This window comes from Alligator mississippiensis, chromosome 1 (genome assembly GCF_030867095.1).
Source record: "Alligator mississippiensis isolate rAllMis1 chromosome 1, rAllMis1, whole genome shotgun sequence".
In the NCBI taxonomy this organism is placed as follows: domain Eukaryota; kingdom Metazoa; phylum Chordata; order Crocodylia; family Alligatoridae; genus Alligator; species Alligator mississippiensis.
Window position 1 is genome coordinate 259,986,739 of NC_081824.1, and position 22,444 is coordinate 260,009,182.

At 40.7% G+C, this 22,444-nt stretch overlaps 1 protein-coding gene across 3 annotated transcripts in view; it reads left to right on the forward strand.

The window, feature by feature from the left end:
- CBLB (Cbl proto-oncogene B) overlaps window positions 1–22,444 on the forward strand; it is a 193,907-nt gene that overhangs the window by 159,019 nt on the left and 12,444 nt on the right. For 2 of the 3 annotated variants that reach the window (XM_006258138.4, XM_059720558.1), the window contains exons 14-17: window positions 10,606–10,746; window positions 15,720–15,808; window positions 15,929–16,060; window positions 17,527–17,667. In XM_006258138.4, coding sequence (XP_006258200.2) covers window positions 10,606–10,746; window positions 15,720–15,808; window positions 15,929–16,060; window positions 17,527–17,667 — 503 coding nt within the window. The remainder of the gene's footprint in view (window positions 1–10,605; window positions 10,747–15,719; window positions 15,809–15,928; window positions 16,061–17,526; window positions 17,668–22,444) is intronic. The other variant, XM_019476402.2, reaches the window with a different exon arrangement.

A 22,444-nucleotide genomic window follows, 5' to 3' on the forward strand; every position in this document is an offset into this window, starting at 1 on the left:
GAACACGGCACGGGGGAAACAACGGTAGGAGTCTACTACAGACCTCCCACCCAAAGTCAAGAGCTTGACCAGGAGTTTGCCTGGGAACTGGCTGAGGCCGCATGCTCCAAGACCACGGTTGTCATGGGTGACTTCAACTACCGAGACATCTCATGGGAGGATCACTCAGCAAAATCTGAGCAGTCGCAAAGTTTCCTATCACGTGTGGATGACCTCTACCTGACTCAAGAAGTCTATGGGCCAAAGAGAGGTAAAGCACTGCTCGACCTGGTACTGGCTACTGGGGATGACCTAATCAGCAACCTAGTGATCGATGGGAACCTGGGTGACAGCGACCATGAGCTGATCACCTTCACCATCTGCCGTAAAGCTGACAAGTCACTTAGCAACACTGAAGTCCTTGACTTCAGGAAAGCCGGCTTTGGCAAGCCCAGGAGACTTGTCAATGAGTCCGTAAGGGACCATGACCCTATTGGGGGAGGGGAGTTCAGGAAGAGTGGTTGCTCCTCAAGGGAGCGATCCTCAATGCACAGCCTAATTCTATTCCATCTTGGAGGAAAGGCAGCAAGAGGGCACAGCAGCTCACCTGGCTCTCCAAGGATCTAGCAGACCTCCAGAGGCTAAAAAGAAAGGCCTACAAAGGATGGAGGGTGGGATTCGCCTCCCAGGAGGAATATTCTGTACTGGTTTGGTTCTGCAGGGAGCAAACCAGGAAAGCCAAGGCTGCAACTGAACTCCATCTAGCTTTGAGTATCAAGGACAATAAAAAGTCCTTTTTCAGATATGTGGGGTACCGGAGGAAAAGCATGGGCATCATTGGACCCCTGCTAAACCAGATGGGATAACTGACAGCTGATGCCCAAGAAAAAGCCAACCTATTAAAGGGGTACTTTGCGTCGATCTTTCATCAGTCCCATGGGACACCCATGCCCATTACAGGATAGGGAGGTCCGAGTGAGGGAGATTCCCTGCCCTCCATCAATACTGACCTCGTGAAGGAACACCTTGAGAGGCTGGATACCTTCAAGTCAGCTGGCCCTGACAATCTACGCCCCAAGGTATTCAAGGAGCTGGCGAGCATCATAGCCCAGCCCCTGGCACAGATCTTTGAGAACTCCTGGCTCTCTGGTGTAGTGCCTGAAGACTGGAGGAAGGCCAATGTGGTGCCTATCTTCAAGAAATGGAGAAAAGTGGATCCAGCAAACTATAGGCCCATCAGCCTGACCTGTATCCCAGGGAAGGTCCTAGAAAAGTTTATTAAAGAGGCTATCCTTAATGGACTGGCTGATGCCAACATCCTGAGCGATAGCCAGCACGGGTTTGTTGCGGGTAGGTCTTGCTTGACCAATCTCATTTCCTTTTATGACCAGGTGACCTATCACCTGGACAAGGGAGAAGAGATTGATGTCATATATCTTGACTTCAAAAAAGCCTTCGATCTGGTATCCCATGATTGCCTCTTGGCGAAACTGGCCAATTGTGGCCTTGGGTCCACCACAATTCGCTGGCTGGGAAATTGGCTCCGTGGTCGGACCCAGAAGGTGGTAATTGACGGAAGTCCATAGTCATGCTGCCTTGTGACCAGTGGGGTCCCCCAAGGCTCTGTCCTTGGACCTGTATTGTTCAACATCTTCATTAATGATGTGGACACTGGAGTCAGAAGCGGACTGGCCAAGTTCGCCGATGACACCAAACTTTGGGGCAAAGCATCCACACCTAAAAACAGGAGGGCAATCCAGGCTGACCTGGACAGGCTCAGCAAATGGGCAGATGAGAACCTGATGGTGTTTAACACTGAAAAATGCAAGGTTCTCCACCTTGGGAGGAAAAAAGGCATGCTTATAGTGCTACACTGGCTAGCACTACAGAAGAAAAAGACTTGGGGATCATCATTGACCACAAGATGAACATGAGCCTTCAATGCGATGCTGCGGTTAGTAAAGCAACCTAAATGCTGGCTTGCATCCATAGATGCTTCTCGACCAAATCCCGGGACATCGTTCTCCCCTTGTACTCAGCCTTGGTGGAGCCGCAGCTGGAGTACTGCATCCAGTTTTTGGGCCCACAATTCAAAAGGATGTGGAGAAGCTTGAGAGAGTCCAGAGAAGAGCCACGTGCATGATCAGAGATCAGGAAAATGGACCTTATGGACAACAGGCTGAGAACTAGGAGGCTGTTTAGCCTGGAAAAGCGCAGGCTCAGGGGTGATCTGATGGCCACCTATAAGTTTATCAGGGGTGACCACCAGGATCTGGGGGAACGTTTGTTCACCAGAGCGCCGCAACGCTCGAATGGTTATAAACTCCTGCAAGACTGTTTCAGACTGGACATAAGGAAGAATTTCTTCACTGTCCGAGCCCCCAAGGTCTGGAATAGCCTGCCATCCAGAGGTGGTTCAAGCACCTACGTTGAACACCTTCAACAGAAAATTGGATGCTTATCTTGCTGGGATTCTTTGACCCCAGCTGACTTCCTGCCCTTCGAGCAGGGGGTGGACTCGATGATCTTCCAAGGTCCCTTCCAGCCCTAATGTCTATGAAATCTGTGAATGCTAAATGCTGACGCATTGAAACTGCTTGATGTTTGCAGATTCCAGTTTTTATTTCGAGTGAATTTTATGGACTGTTCCTACAGTCTGTAGAATCAACTGTGTACATCAATATATGTATATGTGAATGTGTACACACCTCCATATAGTGTGTTTATTTGAAACTCCAGTTAGGCACCACACATAGCAGTGCAATAGAAATTAAATATAAATGTTTAACTGAGCCAGAAATTGGATGTAGGCGCAGTTTGACTATCAGAAATGTTTGAATTAATTTTAACCTGACATGCAATAAACATACATCACTTTAGTAATCTCAGTGGAAAATTGAATTAATTATTCCCATAGGAAAAAAAAGTCTTTGGCTTCCTTTCCGTCTTTGCTCCGCACCTCCCTTGACCTCCCCCCGGCTGGATGCGGTTATCTTTTCTTGCGAAGGAAGAACAGCATGCCCATAGAAAACTTCCATTTTGTGGAACTACATTTTCCATCCAGAAAACATTTTTGCAGCAAAATCCTATGTTTTGATTTTTCTTGATCTTCTTGATTTAAAAACAAACAAACAAAAAACACGCAAATTTATATTACACCCCTTTCCCCCCTGCCCACACACTTCCCCCACCTAATACAAAAGTTTATAAGCACCAAAATAAGGAAATTCAAAATATCTATCTGTATAGGAATTGCAATTCTGCCCCATAGCTTTGTTGATAAAGCAAAAAACATTATCACTTTGTAAGGTGATGGAAAAATGCTACATCTGTGCTATTTCAAATAGATCCATTTAAAGGTCTTGCTGCTAATAGATAAATACCTTATTAGTCTAGGCTAAGCCTTGGCTAAGCCTATGGGGGGGGTGGTACTCAAATTTGTTTCTGCACTTTAAAACTAATCAGCTTAATGAGCTTGAACTATATTTGCAACAACTACAGAAATTGCTTTGGAGCAGGCACCCTGGATAATATTCAGCATGATGTAATTTAAAATGACAGAGGGCATATTTTAGCAGATGCTTTCCTCTTTCAAGTTGAGTGCATTTAGCGCCCTCATACTCATGTCAGACTGTTTTCTGTGCTTGTTCAGAGAGATTCTCATGTCTGTAATTGTTCTATCCTAATCTAATCTAGATCCCCCATCCTCAGGCCTCTACTGAGTAATGGCAATTAGGCCACTTTTTACAGAATTTATTACCCTTTAATGATTTTTACAGAAGTAATCCCTGCATTGGAACTGAAATATTTATAGGATGCCTCAGGATGAAAGACTTGTGCCAAATATTTCTCACTTGAAATATCATGCATCTGTGTAGATTTATGTAAATACTTGCTGAAAAAATAGCATGCCTTAAGTCTCAAGTAATATGTATAAAATCATTCCTGTTCATTTCTGGCAAAATAGTGCTTGTGTTATTTCAAAAATTAACTGAATTTTAAGAGTATTTGGTAATAATGAAAAATAATCAATTTAGGCTCCTGTAGGCTCTATCCTAAAAACAGATTAATAGATTCATAGATGCTAGAGTTAGAAGGGACCTCTGTTAATAACAGAGTGCTGGGGTCATATGATCCCAGCCAGATGCCTATCCAGCCTTCTCTTAAAGACCCCCAAAGTAGGAGAGAGCACCACCTCCCTTGGAAGCCCATTCCAAATTTTGGCCGCCCTTACTGTAAATAAGTTTTTCTTGATGTCTAGCCTAAATCTGCTCTCTGTCAGTTTGTGACCATTGTTCCTTGTTACCCCAAGAGGTGCCCTGGTGAACAGAGCATCTCCGATCCCTTGCTGTGTGTTTTATGAAAATGAGTACTTGCTGGGAGCTAAGCCCAGTGATTAATTCAGTAGTTGATATATAGACACAAAAAGGGATAAAATAAGCTGCTATTTTTTAAGTTGTATACACTTTGAGGAGGTTATCTCAAGGTGTTTCGTGCACTCTGTCATTGTCAGAATTCAGAAATGCATTTTAGAGTAAGTACTATAGAAAGACCTCTAACAATGCTGTAGAGTTTTGATTGAAGGATTTTTATTTTCCCTGACCCTATTTTTACTTGCCTATCATAACAGTTGCTCTCCAGTTTGAGATTTGCATGTGTCCTGCTAATTCAGTTTCATAGTAGGTCCTCTATCTTCTTATCAAATCTTAAGTGCAGTCTCTTGCCATTTAAGTAAGCGGATTTGCCTTTCTATTTCAAAAGCATATTCCTGCATAATTAAGTAAAATCGTTGTCCCACTGATGGCATGTTCACTAAGCACATGATTTATATTAATTTATGTGATCTTCAGTGTCACTGAATTGCTGACCCAGGCTAGGAACAGAAATTACACATTAACCAGTATAAATGATTGGAAACCAGGTCAAGTCTAACACAACAGAAATTCTGTGCACGTAAACTGCTTTTACAATGACCACCACCAGTTTAAGATAAACCTGGATGGATCTAGTATCAGACATAACTGATCTAGGTTAAATTGGTTTGTTGGACTTCTGTCCAAGATCCCCTCCAGATTCAAATTAATTCACAGTCCCCCAGTATCCTAGGATGCTTTGTATCTTCCCTGCAAGCCCCCACCTTGCATGGTGGGCATGCTAGCCTTGACCCAAGCCATCTGCTGCAGCAGAGCGGGGAAGTGTGCTCTAGCACTCCCTGGCTATTGGTCTGGGCCACTGCAGGCATGTGGCTGCATTTCCATAATCAAAAGTAAATGTCTATTCACATACTTATTGGTTCAGTCTGTGCAGCTTAGACCAGCCTACAGAGATTGAACTGATTCAGCCTTGGGCTTTTTGACTCGGTACTTAGCCCCAAAGTGCAAAAATGATTATACTTTTGGTATTAGACTGTTCAGTACCCGTATGCTTGTACAGATAGATCACTTTTTTTTTTTCTTAAGCAGTTGTTATTAAATGTCTATTTTGCTCCTGGTAAAAGAAAGGATAAATGATTTTCAAGCTGAACTGAGTTTACCTCCAGTTACCATACTGCATGAGTTTCCTTACCATATATGAGTAGGTCTGGCTTTTCCCTTTCAACAAAAATGAGCTTCTCACCTCAAATATTTTGAATACCTTAGCCAAACTCTCTGAAAGTCCCATTTTTGCATGCATAAAAAAGTGTGAAGAACTTTGAATTTCTTGTAGCTGTGTGTTTTATGACTATATCTGGCATGTAGTTGCTTGATGGTGCTGAATAAAATAGCATAGTACTGTGTATGTTTTCCCCCACTATATTCCCTTTTCCCCATTGTTTTATGTGAAAATATACTTTCAGGAGGATGCCTGGCCACATTGAAATAAATAGGTGTTTTGCCTTTGATTGGAGCCAAAAGTTCACCATTAATCTGCTAAGGTTTTCCTCACAGTGGTATTGGAGGTTGCAGGAGGCTGAGCATTCTGGCCCTGATCCAACAAAACTGCTTTGTTCCCTATGGGCACCTATAGGCATGCAGTGAGGCTGTGCTGACACACTGTAATTACTGTGGTCCAGCATCATGTGCATCAGGATCCCCGCACTGAAAAATGATAGCAGGGGCATTTTAAGTAAAGCTTGCTTAATGAGCTTGAATTAAAGCGCCCCCGCCACCATTTTTCAGCTCAGGGATGCTGATACATGTGACGTTCCAGGCACTTTAATCAGAGTGGCTCTTGGAGCTGCTCTAATTAAAGTGCTGCGCCTCTCCCTGCTCCCACTCCCAGAGCACCCTGGATGTCTGAGGAGTCCCAGCATTGTTTGGCTGTATCAGGGCCAGAGTGCTCAGATACTTGCAGAATCTAGTGTATGATGCCCAAGATTTGTGGAACCCTTGACTGATAAATAAGAAGAGAGGATCCCTGCTCCCAGGTGTTGTAGTGTAAATAATTGCAAACTGTCATTCTGCTCAGAGGTAAACTTGAGATGGACTCAAAGTGACTTGACAGCTACTGACAAAAAAAAAAAACAAAACCCATTTTGATTTTATATATTTCCCTGTTTTGCCTTTGGCCCTCAATACTCTTCATGAATCATGCCTCAATAGAAGAGAGAGAGATTGACATCTGGCTACTTTTCAGCTAGCCAGAAAATATTGAAACACCATTTATCAGGATCTGATTCATCCTTTTAAATTTAAGACACTGCCAAATACGGGAAAAAATTATAGAATTGTATTTTGTTGTCCAGTCCCTTGGTTTCTCTGAGCTGGCATACAGATGTTCCCAGAATTTCACTGTAGTAATAATTTTGTTTTTAAAAAATGTAACAACTGAATGTAAACTTAAAAAAACCCAAAAAACAACCCTGGGTTGGTTTGTTTTTGTTGGTTTGGTGTGTTTTTGGTTGGTTTGTTTTTTAAATCTTGAGTATTTCATGCTGTTAAGCTTTATATGTATTTTTTAACTGCAGAATTATTTTAAAATATCTGAAAAATTGTACTTGAAGAATGTAATCAGAAAACTTGCCTAAAGTTGCAAGAGAATAAGTTTTAATGGTTTCAAACTAGTCCCTAGAAAATATCCATATTATAAAACCCAACTCTTTTGCACTTGCATTTATTTATGAAACAAGACATTTTTTTTTGTCTAGCCATTACAAATTCCATTGAAGAATCTGCCTGTTTAGTTTCTTCTATGTTTACCTCAATACACTGGTATTATGCTAATGGAAATATAATGAAGGTATAATAATACACAATTCTGTCTTCAAGAAATTAAGAATAGAGTTCCATTAATCAGAACAGAATTTGAAAACTGCCACAGACTTTTTTTTCCATAAAAGATTCTTGGTTAATTTATAGTACAACAGAAATGAAGGAAGAGATGAATATAAAAATTATTGTACACAGTATAAACCAGAAAGCCAATGCTATTTGTTAAAAGAATTATTTGCAAACAATATAAGCATGATGCATATGTGATAATTTATGGCTCTCATTGAGGATATGAGTTAAAAAAAAAATATTGAACCATTTAGTGCTTTGCACATTGAAAGCCCTTTATAAACATCACACATCATGCGGTTGTTAGGTAGGTATCTTTATTTTAAGGATGGAGAAATGGAGATCTAGCTTAAAGGATTTGTAAAGCATGGACAAGCCTAGCGTCCCAAGCCTTTAGGAACTCCTATCTAGTAACTTCTTTAATCATGAGACCTGTCCTGCCTTTCAGCCTTGTGACAAGATGTTATGAACTTACTGTGACTGTGTAGATATTAGTCTGGCTATGAAACCCATTACTGCCACCCCAATCTGATGTCCACAACAGCTTGCCAGAACTCCTGAAGTGGTAGATTTAATAGACTGGTCTAGGGGGTGCCAGACAGGTAGAGTTTCCATGGGCAGGCTGCACTTGACTTTGCAGATGGGATGGGGGAGTGGTGTCTGGGAGCAGGAAGGACAGGCCGGGGCAGGATCGTGGATCAGTGACAGCATGGGGCTGTGACCCAGGGCAGAGACATGATCTGCTCCCCACATGGCCCTGCACTAGGGGTGTGATGGGCACAAGGCAGATGGGTTAGGTGCCTGGGCAGTGGGGCCACATCTGGGGCTTGCAGTGACACTGGCAGCAGCAGCCAGAAAGAGCCACTGCCACCAGGGGTGCTAGGAAGCTGAGGCTGGCTTCTGTGCCACACCAGCCCCGCAATGGGACCTTCTGCACGTGCCACAGCCTGGGCTGCCCCTCATGATTAGGCCAGGCAGGACCAAGGGACCAGTTGTGGGCTGAATAAAATCCCTTGGCAGGCTGGATCTGACCTGTGGGCTTTAATTTACCCACTCCTCAACTAGACTCTGTACCAGTAAGTATTGGACATCCCCAAGCTAGATGCTTGCTTTTCAAACAACAATGTCTGTAAGAGCTAAGTGTGTAACTCATAATTATTTTTAAGGTTACGTATAACATAATCTTCAGAGCAGCCTGGGCTGCAAGCTGGGAGTTACCTGCCTTTGAACTGCTTCTCTATGGATTCAGATCTTTCCTCATCCTTCTGTTACATTTTACATCTCTTCTGATGGGCAGAGGGCAGACAAATCTCTTGTCAATTTAACTATGAATATGAAATCAAAGATGGAAAAAGTAAATGCAGCCTGAAATGTATTTAGAAAAGGCCTTTTGCTCCCTCTACAGAAGGTGGTTGAAAACTGCAATACAAACCATTACAAAATTCAGTTCTATAAACCTTCTGTCTTTTAATAGATATCTGTCTTGCATAACTGTATGTTCACAAAAGAAATTGAATTTCTGTCCTTCACAAGCTTGTTTTTTGAAACCAAAAATTTGTTATTGGGTTTAGGAAAGAGAAATTACAAGAATGTAGAGAGCTCCAGACTTTTGAATATATTCAAACAAAAGCAGTGCATGCATAATTCCAGTTCAGCAGTCCTTTCCTTCCTTTCGGATATTTTACAGATTTGTGATCTGCTAGCAACTCTAGTGGCCACCTTTGCTCCTTTTTTTTAATGGAGTTCGATAATCTTGTGACACCATGTGGTATACATTCTTTTTTATTCTTCAAGTTGTATGTTTCAGTACTTTTGTTTCTTATAAAAATAAGATGTATATGGCCTCATAGTAAATTCAGTTCTCGTCTTTTCCCATAATATAAAAAACAAAATAACCAGTCAAATCAGGGAAACAAAAATGATGCCATCTCCCTTTTTAGGTTCAGGTCTCTCCGTAACCCATAACTCTCCTCAAAAGTCCTATTTAAGCAGATTTCCCTTGAAATATAGTATGTAGGTCAAAAGCTTTGGGTAGATTCAAACCACATGGTTATACAGAAGCTTCAAAGTTATGAACAATATATTACACTTATTTAACATAAATTTAACTGTATACTTTTTTTGCTTAAAACACTAACTCTGATTCACTGCATGACATTTCAGAACTTGGCATCCAACTTTTAAGTCTCTGTTGTTAGTTGGTTAATTTAAGAATCCAACTTTTGTCTATGAAGTTGGACACCCGAAATGTATTAGGTTCTTGATTTGAATGTCACTGTTCCTGTGCAAAAGGTTTTGTGAGTTTCTCGTTCATTGTAATCATTCTAAACATAGGTTTACATTAAAGGGGGACAAAAAGTTGTGTTCTACAGGATCAGTACTTCCATGGGACAAAATTTAATACCGTCTTATTTGCAATGATTTTTCTCTCTTAAGTGTCACTTTTCACTGAAATTTGCTAATAGGCTTATATATTTTCTATAAAAATTATTCTTATTTGATTGTATGATTTAGGGAGGAGGGATTCTTTCTAAAGGGAAACTTCATAGTTCCCAAAGCCAACTACAAGACAAATGGAAGTAAAGTATATAGAAAGAAGCAAATCTCTTTCCTAGGCAGTGGTTGCTCTTGCAACTTCAACTGTTGCTTTATCTGGTTTGTTCATCTCCGTTTTGGGAAAAGATTTGTTGGAAGTACCTACCATTTCTTCTCAATCCTCTTTGTTGGTACACACAGTGACTGTATTGATCTGGAATTTGTAGACAGCAAGCAGCGTATGCTCCCAGAAAGGACTTGCTTCTAATTCTGTATCTACATATGTTATTTACATAGAGGTTACCTCTCTTCAGGGGTTGCACCATGTCCTAGTAATAATCTCAACACTTGCCTAAGAAAAAAATGACAGTTCAAGATGTAAATCAAAGAAAATAACCCAAGACAAGTACATAAAGGTGGCAATGCTAGATATCGCTGGTTCCATAGTGAGCCTTAGCTTTCAAACACATCGCTATCCTATTGTAAACTTTATGAAGGGTTTTTGGAAAATACAAAGAGATTAAGCTTCTTAGATATGTTTATATACTCAATCTGTTCAGTTCTTTGTCTTTTACTCTGATAACTTTTAACCACCAGAAACCTATTTTAACTGTCCACTGCTCTTATACATCCTTGCTAATGGATGACAAGAGAGGACACTAATTTCATAGTTTTATTAAGCTTGACTGGAAAGTCTTCTTTCACCTTCAAAGTGGAAAATGCATACTGAGGATATTTATAGGAAACTGTTGTCTTGTTTCATATTTGATTGAACATGATTCTATAATTGTTAAACTCTTGCTAGATTTGTTCTTTCTCTCTCTTTCTCTAGGTGCCCCATTTCTATATCAAATTCCCTCTCTGAGAAATCAAGGGAACATGTAGCTGATGATGACGAGTACAAGATTCCTTCATCCCATCCTGTAACCTTGTCACAACCACCTCATTGTCATAATATAAAGCCTCTTGCTCGGTAAGGTCTTGTGCATATTTGCTGTTCATATGCTATTTTGGAGAGTAGAGGATACTTATTTGAAAGGGGAGTTCCCCCCCACATTGATGTAAACTTTTTAGTAATCATGGTTAAGCTGCTTGCCGTCTAAGAATGTTGAGTATTTCCATGATCTCTTCTGCTGAACTTGAGGGAGAATGAAACCCATAAAGTTATCTGCAGGTCACCATATTTGTATCTGTGTGGTGCATAACTTATTAGCCTTAGTATGTTGCCACTGCATTCAGTGCTTTTTTTTCCTTTTAATCTGAGATTTTCAGAGCTGTCTCAAGTATTTAGCCATATAGTTATTACTAATTTCAGGGAACGCTTTAACTCCCAGGGCAAGACCCCATGTGCAGGGGTGTGCACTTGTAGAGGCACAAATAGTAGCAGCACAAATTTGTGCCACTGCTTTGTGCCCCATTGCATACCTCTACACATGTACTTTGTTGCACAGCAAATTACCCTGGGTGGGGGTATTACGTGGTGTCATGGTTCAGCAGGGGCCAGCAGCCAGAGTGGTGTTCTGGGTGGCCAGCCCTCCATTTGGTCCAGCACATGCTACCAATACTGATCTGTGCTGGTTTCTTTTGGTACTGGGATTTCTTGGTAGCAAATTTTGCTATGAGCATGTTTTTACATTTCTTGCGTGCAGTTTGTGGCACCACAAAGCGGTTTGCAGCACCAGAAACTGCATCCCCCTGGACATGGAAACCTGCCCCCAGAGTCGGGTTTAAAAATTTCAGCTTTTGACATTTTGATTAATCCTTTCTCAGAAGAAATAAAAGGTAGAAAAACAACCAAATCATTGGACAGTGACTATAGAAATAAAACTGCAGTTATGAACATTTTTCTTCTTTTCTTGTCTTGCATGTAACAACTGGTTTAAGCCTTTAAAGCCCTTTTTGCATGGGCTTTCATATGAGACTTTCTTTGTGCACCAAACTCTTCTGCTGTCCAAAAGTACATCAAGATACTGGCAATTGTAGGGACTTTTTGCCTTTTCTTTCAAAATGTTATGTCAGTCACCAAGAACAATAAAACCAAGCTTATCCCCTCATCTCACAATTAGGAAATTTTTACACATTTAATCAAAGTATGTTAGCATAGCCTAGGTCAAATGGCACATTCTTGCTGCTTCTTGTGTCCAAGTTATTAAATTCCTGGATGTTGAGGCTGTTATTAACAGAAATGCTGACCCAAACTTTGGTGCATAGATGTGAATGTTACAGTTCCCTAAACATTTTGTCACCGTGGCCTTTTATGTTCCAGCTGGTTCTGGAGGAAGGGTTTTTATTTTATTTTATTTTTTCAAATAGAAAGTACAGAATTCACTGTGTAGAAAAGAGGTTTTTAAATGGCTCTGGGATTTTACATGTATGACCACATTTATTTGAAGTTTTGTTTTGTTTATCCATTTGGGAGTCCCTCTCTCTACCATGTCAGGCATGTAATAGAAAGCTGAGTTCTCTGCCTGAGAGGAGGAAGAATTAATGGCTCACAAAAACACAGCAAAAGCTATAAGAGTGTATGGTATGGGAACAGACTCCAGTGATTCTGCAGCTATTGAGGACTCGTATTGGGCAGCAAAAGCCCCTATGAAGAATTTTAGGAGTTTTTTTTATTATTTCCGAGAATATAATCTGGGACCTCAGACCTGCCACCTAGTAATGTTATCCATTAAAAGCCAACTCCAAACTTTCTTGTTTTCAGCATTTGTTTCTTAGTCTTATTGAACCATGGTAGAGATCACACAAATGTAGTTGACTACCATTGCTGCTCTGGCATTAATCCAGCATTTTTCCCACAGAAAATGTTTTATATTTAAAACTAGGATTTCATTAATGATTAATGCAGTAAGCCTTGTACACACTATATACTGTGACAATATTAGTACTAAAAAAAGAAAACCACTAAGCATTAGAAAGTATAGTGATGAAGCATATACATAAATATTCCAAGTACTCAAAACTTTGTTTCAAGAAGTTGTTGATGCTGATATTTGACTAGTCAAAAGAGTACATTTCATTAAGCAACTCTGTTCCAACCAGTGATCTAGATGTAAGAGTTGGAACCAAGTGAAACTTTTCGTTCAAAATACTTCTGTCATAAATGGATTCTATTGATCAAATGGAAAAAAAATCGTAGTAAATCACTTTCCCTCTAAATCTTTGGGTTTTAACTGAAAACAAAAAAATAAATTTTTTTAGTGGCCTAAAAAAAATTATTTTTTCAATTAAAATTTAAAAAGGGAAATTTTTAATGAAAATTAATTAATTTTTTGCAGCGCAGCTTGTTTCCTGTTTTCCAGCAGTACGTTTAGGGCTTTTTTCTATGCATGTACATTTATACCATTTAAAACTTTTATAATTGCATGTGCTGAAAGAGTGCATTACTTTGCAGGAAGCCTTACTGAGTCATCTTCAAATAGATTGCCAATGTTTGGTGCAGAAAGGGGACATCTGTTGTCCTTGCCAGTTTGAAATTGAATTCACGATTTCACTCTGCTTGAATACCATGCCTCTGCTTCTCAACAGAAAGCTTAATTTCCATACATAAGGAACCAAATTCATTCCAGTTGTAAATCCATTAAAATCCTGGATCTAATCTCATGACCATTTTATTTTATTTTATTTTATTTTTTAAAGCGGGGGGGCTAAATCTCCTATTGTCAGTGCTGTTTGATTAAGCAATCGTTCATTTCCCATGTCCTGTCTTTAAACCATATATTTACTTGAATATTTCATGTTCTTGGACTAATGGAACCCAACCCAGGCATTGTAACACTTGAAGTAATGCTTTAACAATATATGAAATGGCTTGTTGAAACTTTCTTGGGGCAGATGATTAGTTACTTGGTTGATTTGTTGCTTTGTGTGAAAGCATCTTGTATGCAGCTGATTGAATTTTTGAAAATGCAGAGGAGAGCTGGAAACGTTTAGGGCACGTAATGCATCTGCTAAAAGATTCAAAGCCTGTTCCAACATTTTAAACTTTACCAATCTAGCTTCAAAGAATGCAAGCAATGCTCCCTCCACTTACTCTCACAATCTAATAGGTCTCAACATGAGGAGGATTTTTGTTTGTTCCCGCACTCCAGCTACTATAACTATTTCTTATTTTCCTCTAATTTTTAGTTGTGCCTACTAATACCGCACACAACATGCCACTTCATTCCTATTTGAAACAGTTGCAGACATTTATGTATCCATCCATCTATATGACCAGTGTGGTTAGATGTTTGCCCTATGGGTTGAAACCCTAAATCTGTCCAACACTAGCAGCTTCCTCTATGATTAGAGGCAGTGCCACATGTAATCCAGCATGGTGGAACTGTACACTGACACACCCACCATGCTTCCTCTGACTGAAGAAACTCATCTTGATTGTTCTTAATTATACATGGCCCATGGTTCCTGTCATGGTGTGAAGTGTCAGTATTACCCAATTGGTCTTTAACACCTGTTCATATGATTCTGGTTTCTTATTAATGTCCCTCAGTCTTTAATCAGAGTCCTCTCATATCATCTACTCAGAATTATTTCAGTTCTTATGGCAAGATTTTCACTTCTTCTCCTTCACTGCCTGAAACGCTGGAATTGCTGGTTCTGAGTAGTTTTAACTGCCAATTTGATACTTCTGCTTCTTTTTACAGAACAGTTTATTTCCATTTGAAGGAATAAAATTGTAGTAAAAGAATATAGAAGGAAAAGTACTGCACTGCTTTTATTGACAACAGCAGAACCAGCTGAGACTGCTAAATTGCTTAGCCAGAATTAGCTCGTTCTGTTCTATATAAATTTGAGTAGGAATTTTGCTGCACTTTATTTATGTAGTCTTACTCCTGTTTAAGGTGCTCAGGTTTTTTTCTTAGTAGGCTTCACTGCATTTGATTTCAGTAATCCTTTGGTTCTTCGTTTCTCTTGGTCACATTTTTTCCCAAGCTTTTAATAGTAGGAAAAACAAAATAAGAATGAGGGGGACAAAAATAACTTTGGAAATGCTTCCAAATGCAGTGAGCTTGGAAATGTTTTAAAAGGGTATTTTTTACACTGCATGGCACACGTACAGTTCCTGTGGTGCCCCACAGTTTTAAAGTTTCAAAAGTGCTGTGGCTGTATGCCGGCTTGGCTCTCCAGCTAGAGGAGGCTCTCCCACAGGGAAGGCAGATATGAGAGCACTGCAGTGAAGAGGTAAGTAGGGGAGAGGAGCTCCTTGCCACCGGGAGCCCAAGTCTCCAGCCTCAAATCCCAATCTAGCATTAGGACTGGAAAGCCCAGCAGCAGTAGGGTTTAAACTGAGAGGGAGCAGGGGTTCTCAGCTCATCAGCAGAGAAACAGAAGTACAGATGGCTTCCCTGTGCACAATTGATAACAAGTGAAACGATTCAAAACAGTACCTTATTTTAAAGAGTTATTATTTTGGAGCGCAGCAGCTACTACTGGAATATTTGGAACATCTGTACAGCTGGCCCTTTTGAATCATTTCAAAGGCATTTAACTATTTTTTTTTTATGGTTACATCTGTTTTATGTATGTAAGCACCCTGAGCTTACATACATAACCTTTGCTGTAGGAAGAAGCAGCTTATTCTAATAGATTGAGTTTGAGGGCTGTGAACTCTTACAGTTTAGCTCTTCCACTGCCTTGCATGGCAACCTCGAGTGAGATTTGATTTTTTTTTTTCCAGTTTCCCTCAGTTTCCTCATTAGGAAAATAATACATTTCCTGAAAGGGGTGTTGTGGTTGCAAGCATTAATTGGTTGCTTTGAAAGTGTGTTGGGGGGGGAGGGAAGGGGGGAAGCCTCCATGTATGCGAGTCTGACGTTTATGATAATTTCCTTTCCTCAGTTTGTTTAGCTGTAACATATACTGTTCTTTCTCATTCATTTTTTTTTTTTTTTAATTTTAGGAGTCGTCAGTTGACTTGTTCCTTTTGATCTCTGTTTTCAGGGTGTGTGAAAACGGTCCGTGCACTGGTATAATGAATGGAACACACAGTGCCGCTTCTGAGATGAAGAAATCAAAGCACCCAGAGCTAGGTATATTTTTCACTATTTTATTTTTTACTCTGTATTTTTATGTTTAATTCTGTAAAAAGAAAATTTCTCCAAAACAGGTATAGCAGGAGGGCATTTACTTCCTGTACTTATGTTATTCAGGAGAAGTCTTTGATGCGTCTGGTGTTCCAGTACCTCTGCCCCCTGCACGACCGCCTGCCAGAGACAACCCAAAACACAACGCTTTGCTCAACAGGACGCCCTCTGATTACGATCTTCTGGTGCCACCTTTAGGTTGTCAACCTTTGCCCATTAAATATTTAATGGTTCACATAGTGTAGATTAACCAAGTAATACGCTTATTGCAAAAATGACTTCAGGTTTATTAAGAATTTCAAATTAACTATGGGTTAGACAGAATAATTGTACTTGCATAGATCTTCTTTAATCACTGCTCTACAGCCAGTGTCATTATCCAGTCCAGGATAATTGCAGCTTCTTTACTTTTAGTCAGTTAACTTCAAATTCCTTGTTAGTGGCTGAAGGCCAGTGATGTGGAAGGTGCTGATTTTGCTTCTTGGGATATGTGGAAAATGCATCATAGCTGTATAAGTTTAGCAGCAATTTACCTGTAAGTCCTTGAGCCAGAAACAGTTGTAAAGGCATATTACATTCTCCTTCTGCTTTATATATAGAAACAAAAACCATTTTCTCCATAATGACAATGGGTCAGATTCCAAGGGATCCAAATTCTGTTTCAGATATTGTGGGTCCCTTCCCTTCTCCCCACCACACATACATTTTATAATACATTTAATTTTATTTCACCATGTGAAGGGGATCAGTATTGATGTTAACAGGGACTGATCTAGTCTCTCTGATCCCCATAAACACCAAACTTGATCCCTAATTCCACCTTCCAGAGGGAGTTCTAGTATTCCAGTACCACAGACAGTAACCAAGCTGCTCCTTACCCATGCTGGGGTTTATACTTGTGCTCTGGCACCCTCCATAACGTACAGAGGCAAGCTCAGTTGTGCAAGTGCTAAGTCCTGCTACCCTTCTGCTTTTCTTGTTCCTTAGTCTTTGAAGTAGCCATGCTGCTGCACCATGCACTGTGAGACCCCAGTGTGTACAGTGCAGAAACATGTGGAACTGCAAGAAAAGGTAGCATGGGTAGGAGTCATGCTTTTTGGCAAACCTTGAACACCTGCAGACAACAGTTCTCACATAGGGCAAAAACAAGGTTTCCCATGAATCCAAGGACTACGGTTTCTTGGCTCTTGGGCTTGAACCACTGATCTCTGGTTTTGTCTTGAATTATTTCCTGGTAAGATGACAGAAGATGAATACAATTTACAACAGATCTGCTGCATTCAGCATATTATTTGTCACTTTGGTCTGTAACAGTCGTCTAACAACTGATTTTTGAGTGAATCCTTTCTTTAGGATGCAGTATATGCAGCTTGGCCACAAATGCCCTGATTATTTTACAACTTGAGGAGAAACCATTTTTTTTCCTCCAGTAGAAAAAACCTGAATGCAGTAAAAAGGTCACTCCCAACATGTTTTAAAAGTTTTGGGTTGTGCACAGAAGGACTCAGAAGTGCAATTACATTATTAGAGTTACTGAACTGCTAGATGATCCCTACGAGTGAGGTCCTCTATTAGTTGCCAAGGAAAATCAATTTTGAGCTTGCTTTTCATTGTACTATTTTTAATGAAGTTTTGCTCATGTAACGAGTCTTCTCTAAACGCAGGCGAAGATGCATATGACACCTCGCCACCCTCACTTCCTCCACCACCACCTCCTGCTCGTCATAGCATCATTGAGCTTGCAAAACCTGGTGGCTCAGGAAGCCGACCTCCTTCAGGACATGAACTGTTCCTTCCTCCTTCAGGTAAGAGTACCAAAACAAACCATGTTCATTTACTTTCATTTACAGCAAAAGGTTACCTGTGCTGATAATATTGTCATTGAAACTGCATGGCAAAATATATATGCCTACAGCTAACGTCTAAAAACTGGAGAGATGAGTTTTTTAAACTGAATGAAGCAATTAAACAACCCAGAAAGAATATAAAATCTCCACTTTTCATGTTCACAAAGTAATGAGAGAAAATCAGTATTTTTATAGGCGTGACATCTTGGTAAATAGCATTTTTCTAACAAGAGCAGTTCCTTTGAAGTGCCAAGTTTCCATTGAGCTCTGTGATGCCAATGTCTATCATTTGTCATATATACCCAGCAGTATTGGGTTTTTATAGGACGATGTAATATGTGAATTTTATCTTATTTGTAAGTGGGACCTGGGGAGAACTCTAGAACATAAGAGAAATGGACAACATATATTTGCTAGAACTGCCACTATGCAAAGGTTCATATATGGACTAAACTAAACCAAGATTGTCATCTTGCTAATAATGAAATTTACTTCCCCAAATCATTGCCAACCTTATTTCATTCTGCTTTCAACTTGTATGTACCATTGAAAGTTCACTGCTGTGATTGATTTGATATTTCTTCCCGGTAAGGTACAATTTTTGGTTGTCTGTGCTAATTAATTTGGCTCTGCTTGCTGCTTTTGGTGTAGAATGCCCCAGACCTTCCTGAAGGTACGGAAACATGGTACAGTTAATGAATTGTTCTGCTTTTACTCTTTGAAAGATACAGGAGGGTATTTTTGGTCAATTGTGTCCATGACCAAAGGATTCTCTCATACAGTGCTATATGGAGTCATTGCTCCCCCTTTAGCATGCCTGGGAAGCTGTTGGAAGAGATGGTGAGGAATTTGGGTTGTGGTGTAATCAAGACACAAATGAGAGGCTGCTCTGCTTTGTTTATAGCACCCAGCCAACCTGTATTTTCTTTGCTTTCCCAGTAGACATGTGATTTAGATGTTTAGATGAAAGCAGGGTAACTGAAGCACCAGGGCAGTTAACAGGAATGCTCCTGGGTTGCTCCTAGTAGATGGTTTGTTTCCACAGCATAGGGATTTGGGGTTTAGCAGAAGACAAATTGAGGGGTGCTCTAGGATCCCAGAATTTCAAGGTGGGTGTGCAACTACGAGCAATATCATTGTTATCACAACAGCACAATCTTAGGTCCGACTCTAAGTAAGTTTCTTTACAGAGATCTCAAATTATGAACAAAGCACAAAACTTCCAAAAGTAAAACATAGAAATGTTATATATCTATGTTAATAATGCATGTTGATGTGCTCCAACTGCAGTTCCATATAAAAGCATAATTTCTATCAGAAATCAACCATCTTTTATACCAGGGGTTTTCAATCCTTTTAGGTCAGTGTACCCCCAGCAGCTGGTTGAGAAAGGAGTCCCCTGGCAGCCACTTAACAAACGGGGTGGGGAGGTGGTGTTCCTCGTGGCCGATTGGCGAACAGTGAAAGCACCGGCAGTGCCTGCTGCTAAGTACCCCCTGAGGCCATCCCAAGTACCTCCAGGGGTATATGTACCCCCGGTTGAAAACCCCTATTATATACTTTTTCCTATTAAACTACCGTATGAACACAACTTTATTCTCCAGGAACATCAGTGATGCAAGTGAAGAACAATTCTACTAGAGATGCACTGATATATTGCTCACATATTGGATCAGCACTGATACAAGAAAAATTGACATTATTGGCAATCAGCTTTTTTTTTAGCTGGTATAGCTGATAATGTCACTGATAAATGCTGTGTGTATGCGCCCAGCTGCAGCATGTACATGGCTAGGAATGCAGCCTGACAGCTTGGAGAGCAGTGTCTTGCTGGTAAGTCTGTGGGGGGAAGGTGTGTGGGGGGGATGCAGATCAAGGCCCCCATGGTGAGGGAGCGGCTGGGACAAGGGCAGGCACTGCCCAGCCAGGTAGCTGAATGTGACCCCAGGGCGAGGTGTGGGGTGGAGCCACAGGCAGCTTGTCCAGGGAGCGCGGGGAAGGGGTCTAGCTCCCTACCACTGTATGCAACCCCAGGACAGGCATAGGGGACATGTGCCTCCCCCAGATTTGTGCATGGAGTAAGGGCGGGCTGCAGGCTCAGGGCTAGGGGCTGTGCCAGCCTCTTCCTGGCAGAGGTCTGTCTGGGCTGGGGCTGCACTCAGGGCAGAGCAGGTGGTGGTAGCACTCGGAGAAGTTGGCTTTAGCCACTCCAAAATTTCCCTGTAGACCCCCCCTCCCAGCGCTGGTGTCGCCCACCCTGCCTGCCCCAAGCACAGCCCCATCCCAGCCCCCTGCCAGGAAGAGGATGGTGTAGCCACTGGTCCCAAGCCAACAACAGGCAGTCCTCCCTTGACCTGTGCACAAATCTTGGGGGGTGGGGGACATGTCCCTCATGCCTCCCCCAGGGGTGCATACAGTGGCAGGGAGCTGCCCACCCTCCCCCCTACACCCCTCGACAAGCCACCTGTGGCTCTACCCTGCACCCTGCCCTGGTGTCCCATTTAGTGCCCTGGCTGTGCAGCGCCTATGCCTGCCCCTGCCCCAGTTCCTCCCTCACTGTGGGGGGCCTCAATCTGCTTCCCCATGCCCCCCCAAACTTATCAGCAGGATGCTGGGCTGCATTTCTGTAAATTGGCTATCAGATCCATATTGGCCTATATGGCTGATTTAATATTCAGCCATCGGTATCAGCCAAGAAAATCTTTATGGTATACCTCTAAATTCTACCACCTGTTGATACATCTGTTATTATTTGATGATCTAATTTACCTGTAACACTTAATAATTCAGTTCCAAAGACAAGGTAATAAAATATCTCTTTAAATATCCACAATATTATTAAAAATGTTTAGATCAGAGTTGAAATGGTTATGTTGTGATGAAACATGAATTAGCATTATTCTTGCTAACCAATCATATTCTGTCTAAAAAATAAAATATATCATATCCTTAACTATTTATTTCCTTCCTTTTTCAAGGGTTTTAGGTTTTGTAACAGTCCTTTTCTGTAAAGACATTGTTCATTCTTAGCAATCTGTATGAGTTTGGAGTACAATTTTGCTATGAACTCTGGTATTCATGTCTGATACTTGGATCAAGTAGTGCGCAAGCCTTCAGCCTTTTCAACACGTGATATATATAACAAATATTTATAACAAGTATAGAAATGTACGGCCACACATTTGCACGGCCTAAGGATTTTAGGGTGCTGAGCTCCCGTCAGCTTATGTCATATTCTGTTTCAGTTTAGGTACCTAAATATTGAATACTATTAGTTGCATATTTTGAAAATTTTGGGCTTGAGTATTTATCCTTTGATGTCTAGTAGCCTCCATTGTGGATCAAGATTTCATTGGACCGATTTAATGTACAACCATGAAATAAAGACGGTTCCTGCCCCCAGATTGCTTATACAATAGAAGCTGCATATTTCTCTCATTGCTAGGTTCTGAGAATGAGGGTTTGCAAAGTACCTGGGGGCATATGCAATGATAGCAAACAGCTCTGCAAGACTGCTAATGAGCTCTTGCTGAATTGGGAAGCAGCTGCCTTTGAAACAAAAGCTGAAGAAAGCAGCCAAGTAGTTTGTCCTTAATTCAGCAACCTGTTGCAAATTCAGTCAGTTGTGAACCACCTCAATACAAATAATCTAGGTACTACTGTCCTTTTCACTGTTGCTGCAGTGGTCAGTCAGACATGAGCATTTGCATAGTCTGGTGTTTCAGTATTTAGTATCGGTTGTAAGATCTGTGGCTTTAAGGCTGTGACTCAAGTAGAGTAGTATTTTCAGTACCTCCAGCACATTTATGGGTAGCATGACTGCTACCCATAAATGCTTATTTTCTGTTTGTATAAATGCTATTTTCCCTTTGCGTAGCCAAAAAGCATGTATTTGATACAAGTCCCAATTATACTGCAATCTGAATAGAAAATCATAAAGTTGATTCATCAATTATTCAATCATGTAGGCTACTGACCGATGTGGAAACCCCCCCCCCCTCCAAACCCACACTTTAACGGAAGAGGAAGCACATCAGTTGACCTGGTTCCTTAGTGTCTATCTAGATTGAGCACTTCTGTCGGGCTTTTTTGGAGCTTTTATATAAAGCTGTTCAATCAGCTATTAGATAAAAGCCCCAAAATGCTTGCTGAAGTATGTGAGAGAGATATATATATATAAATAAATAAATAAATAAATAAATAAAAGTCAGGTGTGCTGAGTCAAACTGACATAATGCCTCTTCTGGACATGTGCTGCATTCAGTGCAGGAGCTCACCATGCTTAAATAAAGCACTAGGTTTTTTCACATCTATATGCAGCAGTAAAGAAATACATTAGCTTAAATCCATTATAAGGTGTCACCAAAATAGTATAAAAAGCAGGTGTCTTTCACAGAACAACAGTTATAAGATTAAAGGAAGTTCACTGAAAATAAACATTGACTTTAGAAGCATCAAAAAATGTTAGAAGTGCTTTCAAGTAATTAGGTTGAACCCAAGTGACCCTTTCTGACATGTTTCTGATGGTATATTTTCTGCTGTGCATCAAGACCTGAATGTTATAATCCGCCAGTACACTTTATTTCGTGTTGCAGAATTCAGTTCACCATGTATTTTGTCAAACAAGCCATTGTTCGTGCATGCACACATGGGATGAATTTGCAATTTAAGAGATTCTAAAGTTTCAGTCATTAATTCAAGGCCAAGATTTATTTTAATATAAGAAGTTTGAAGA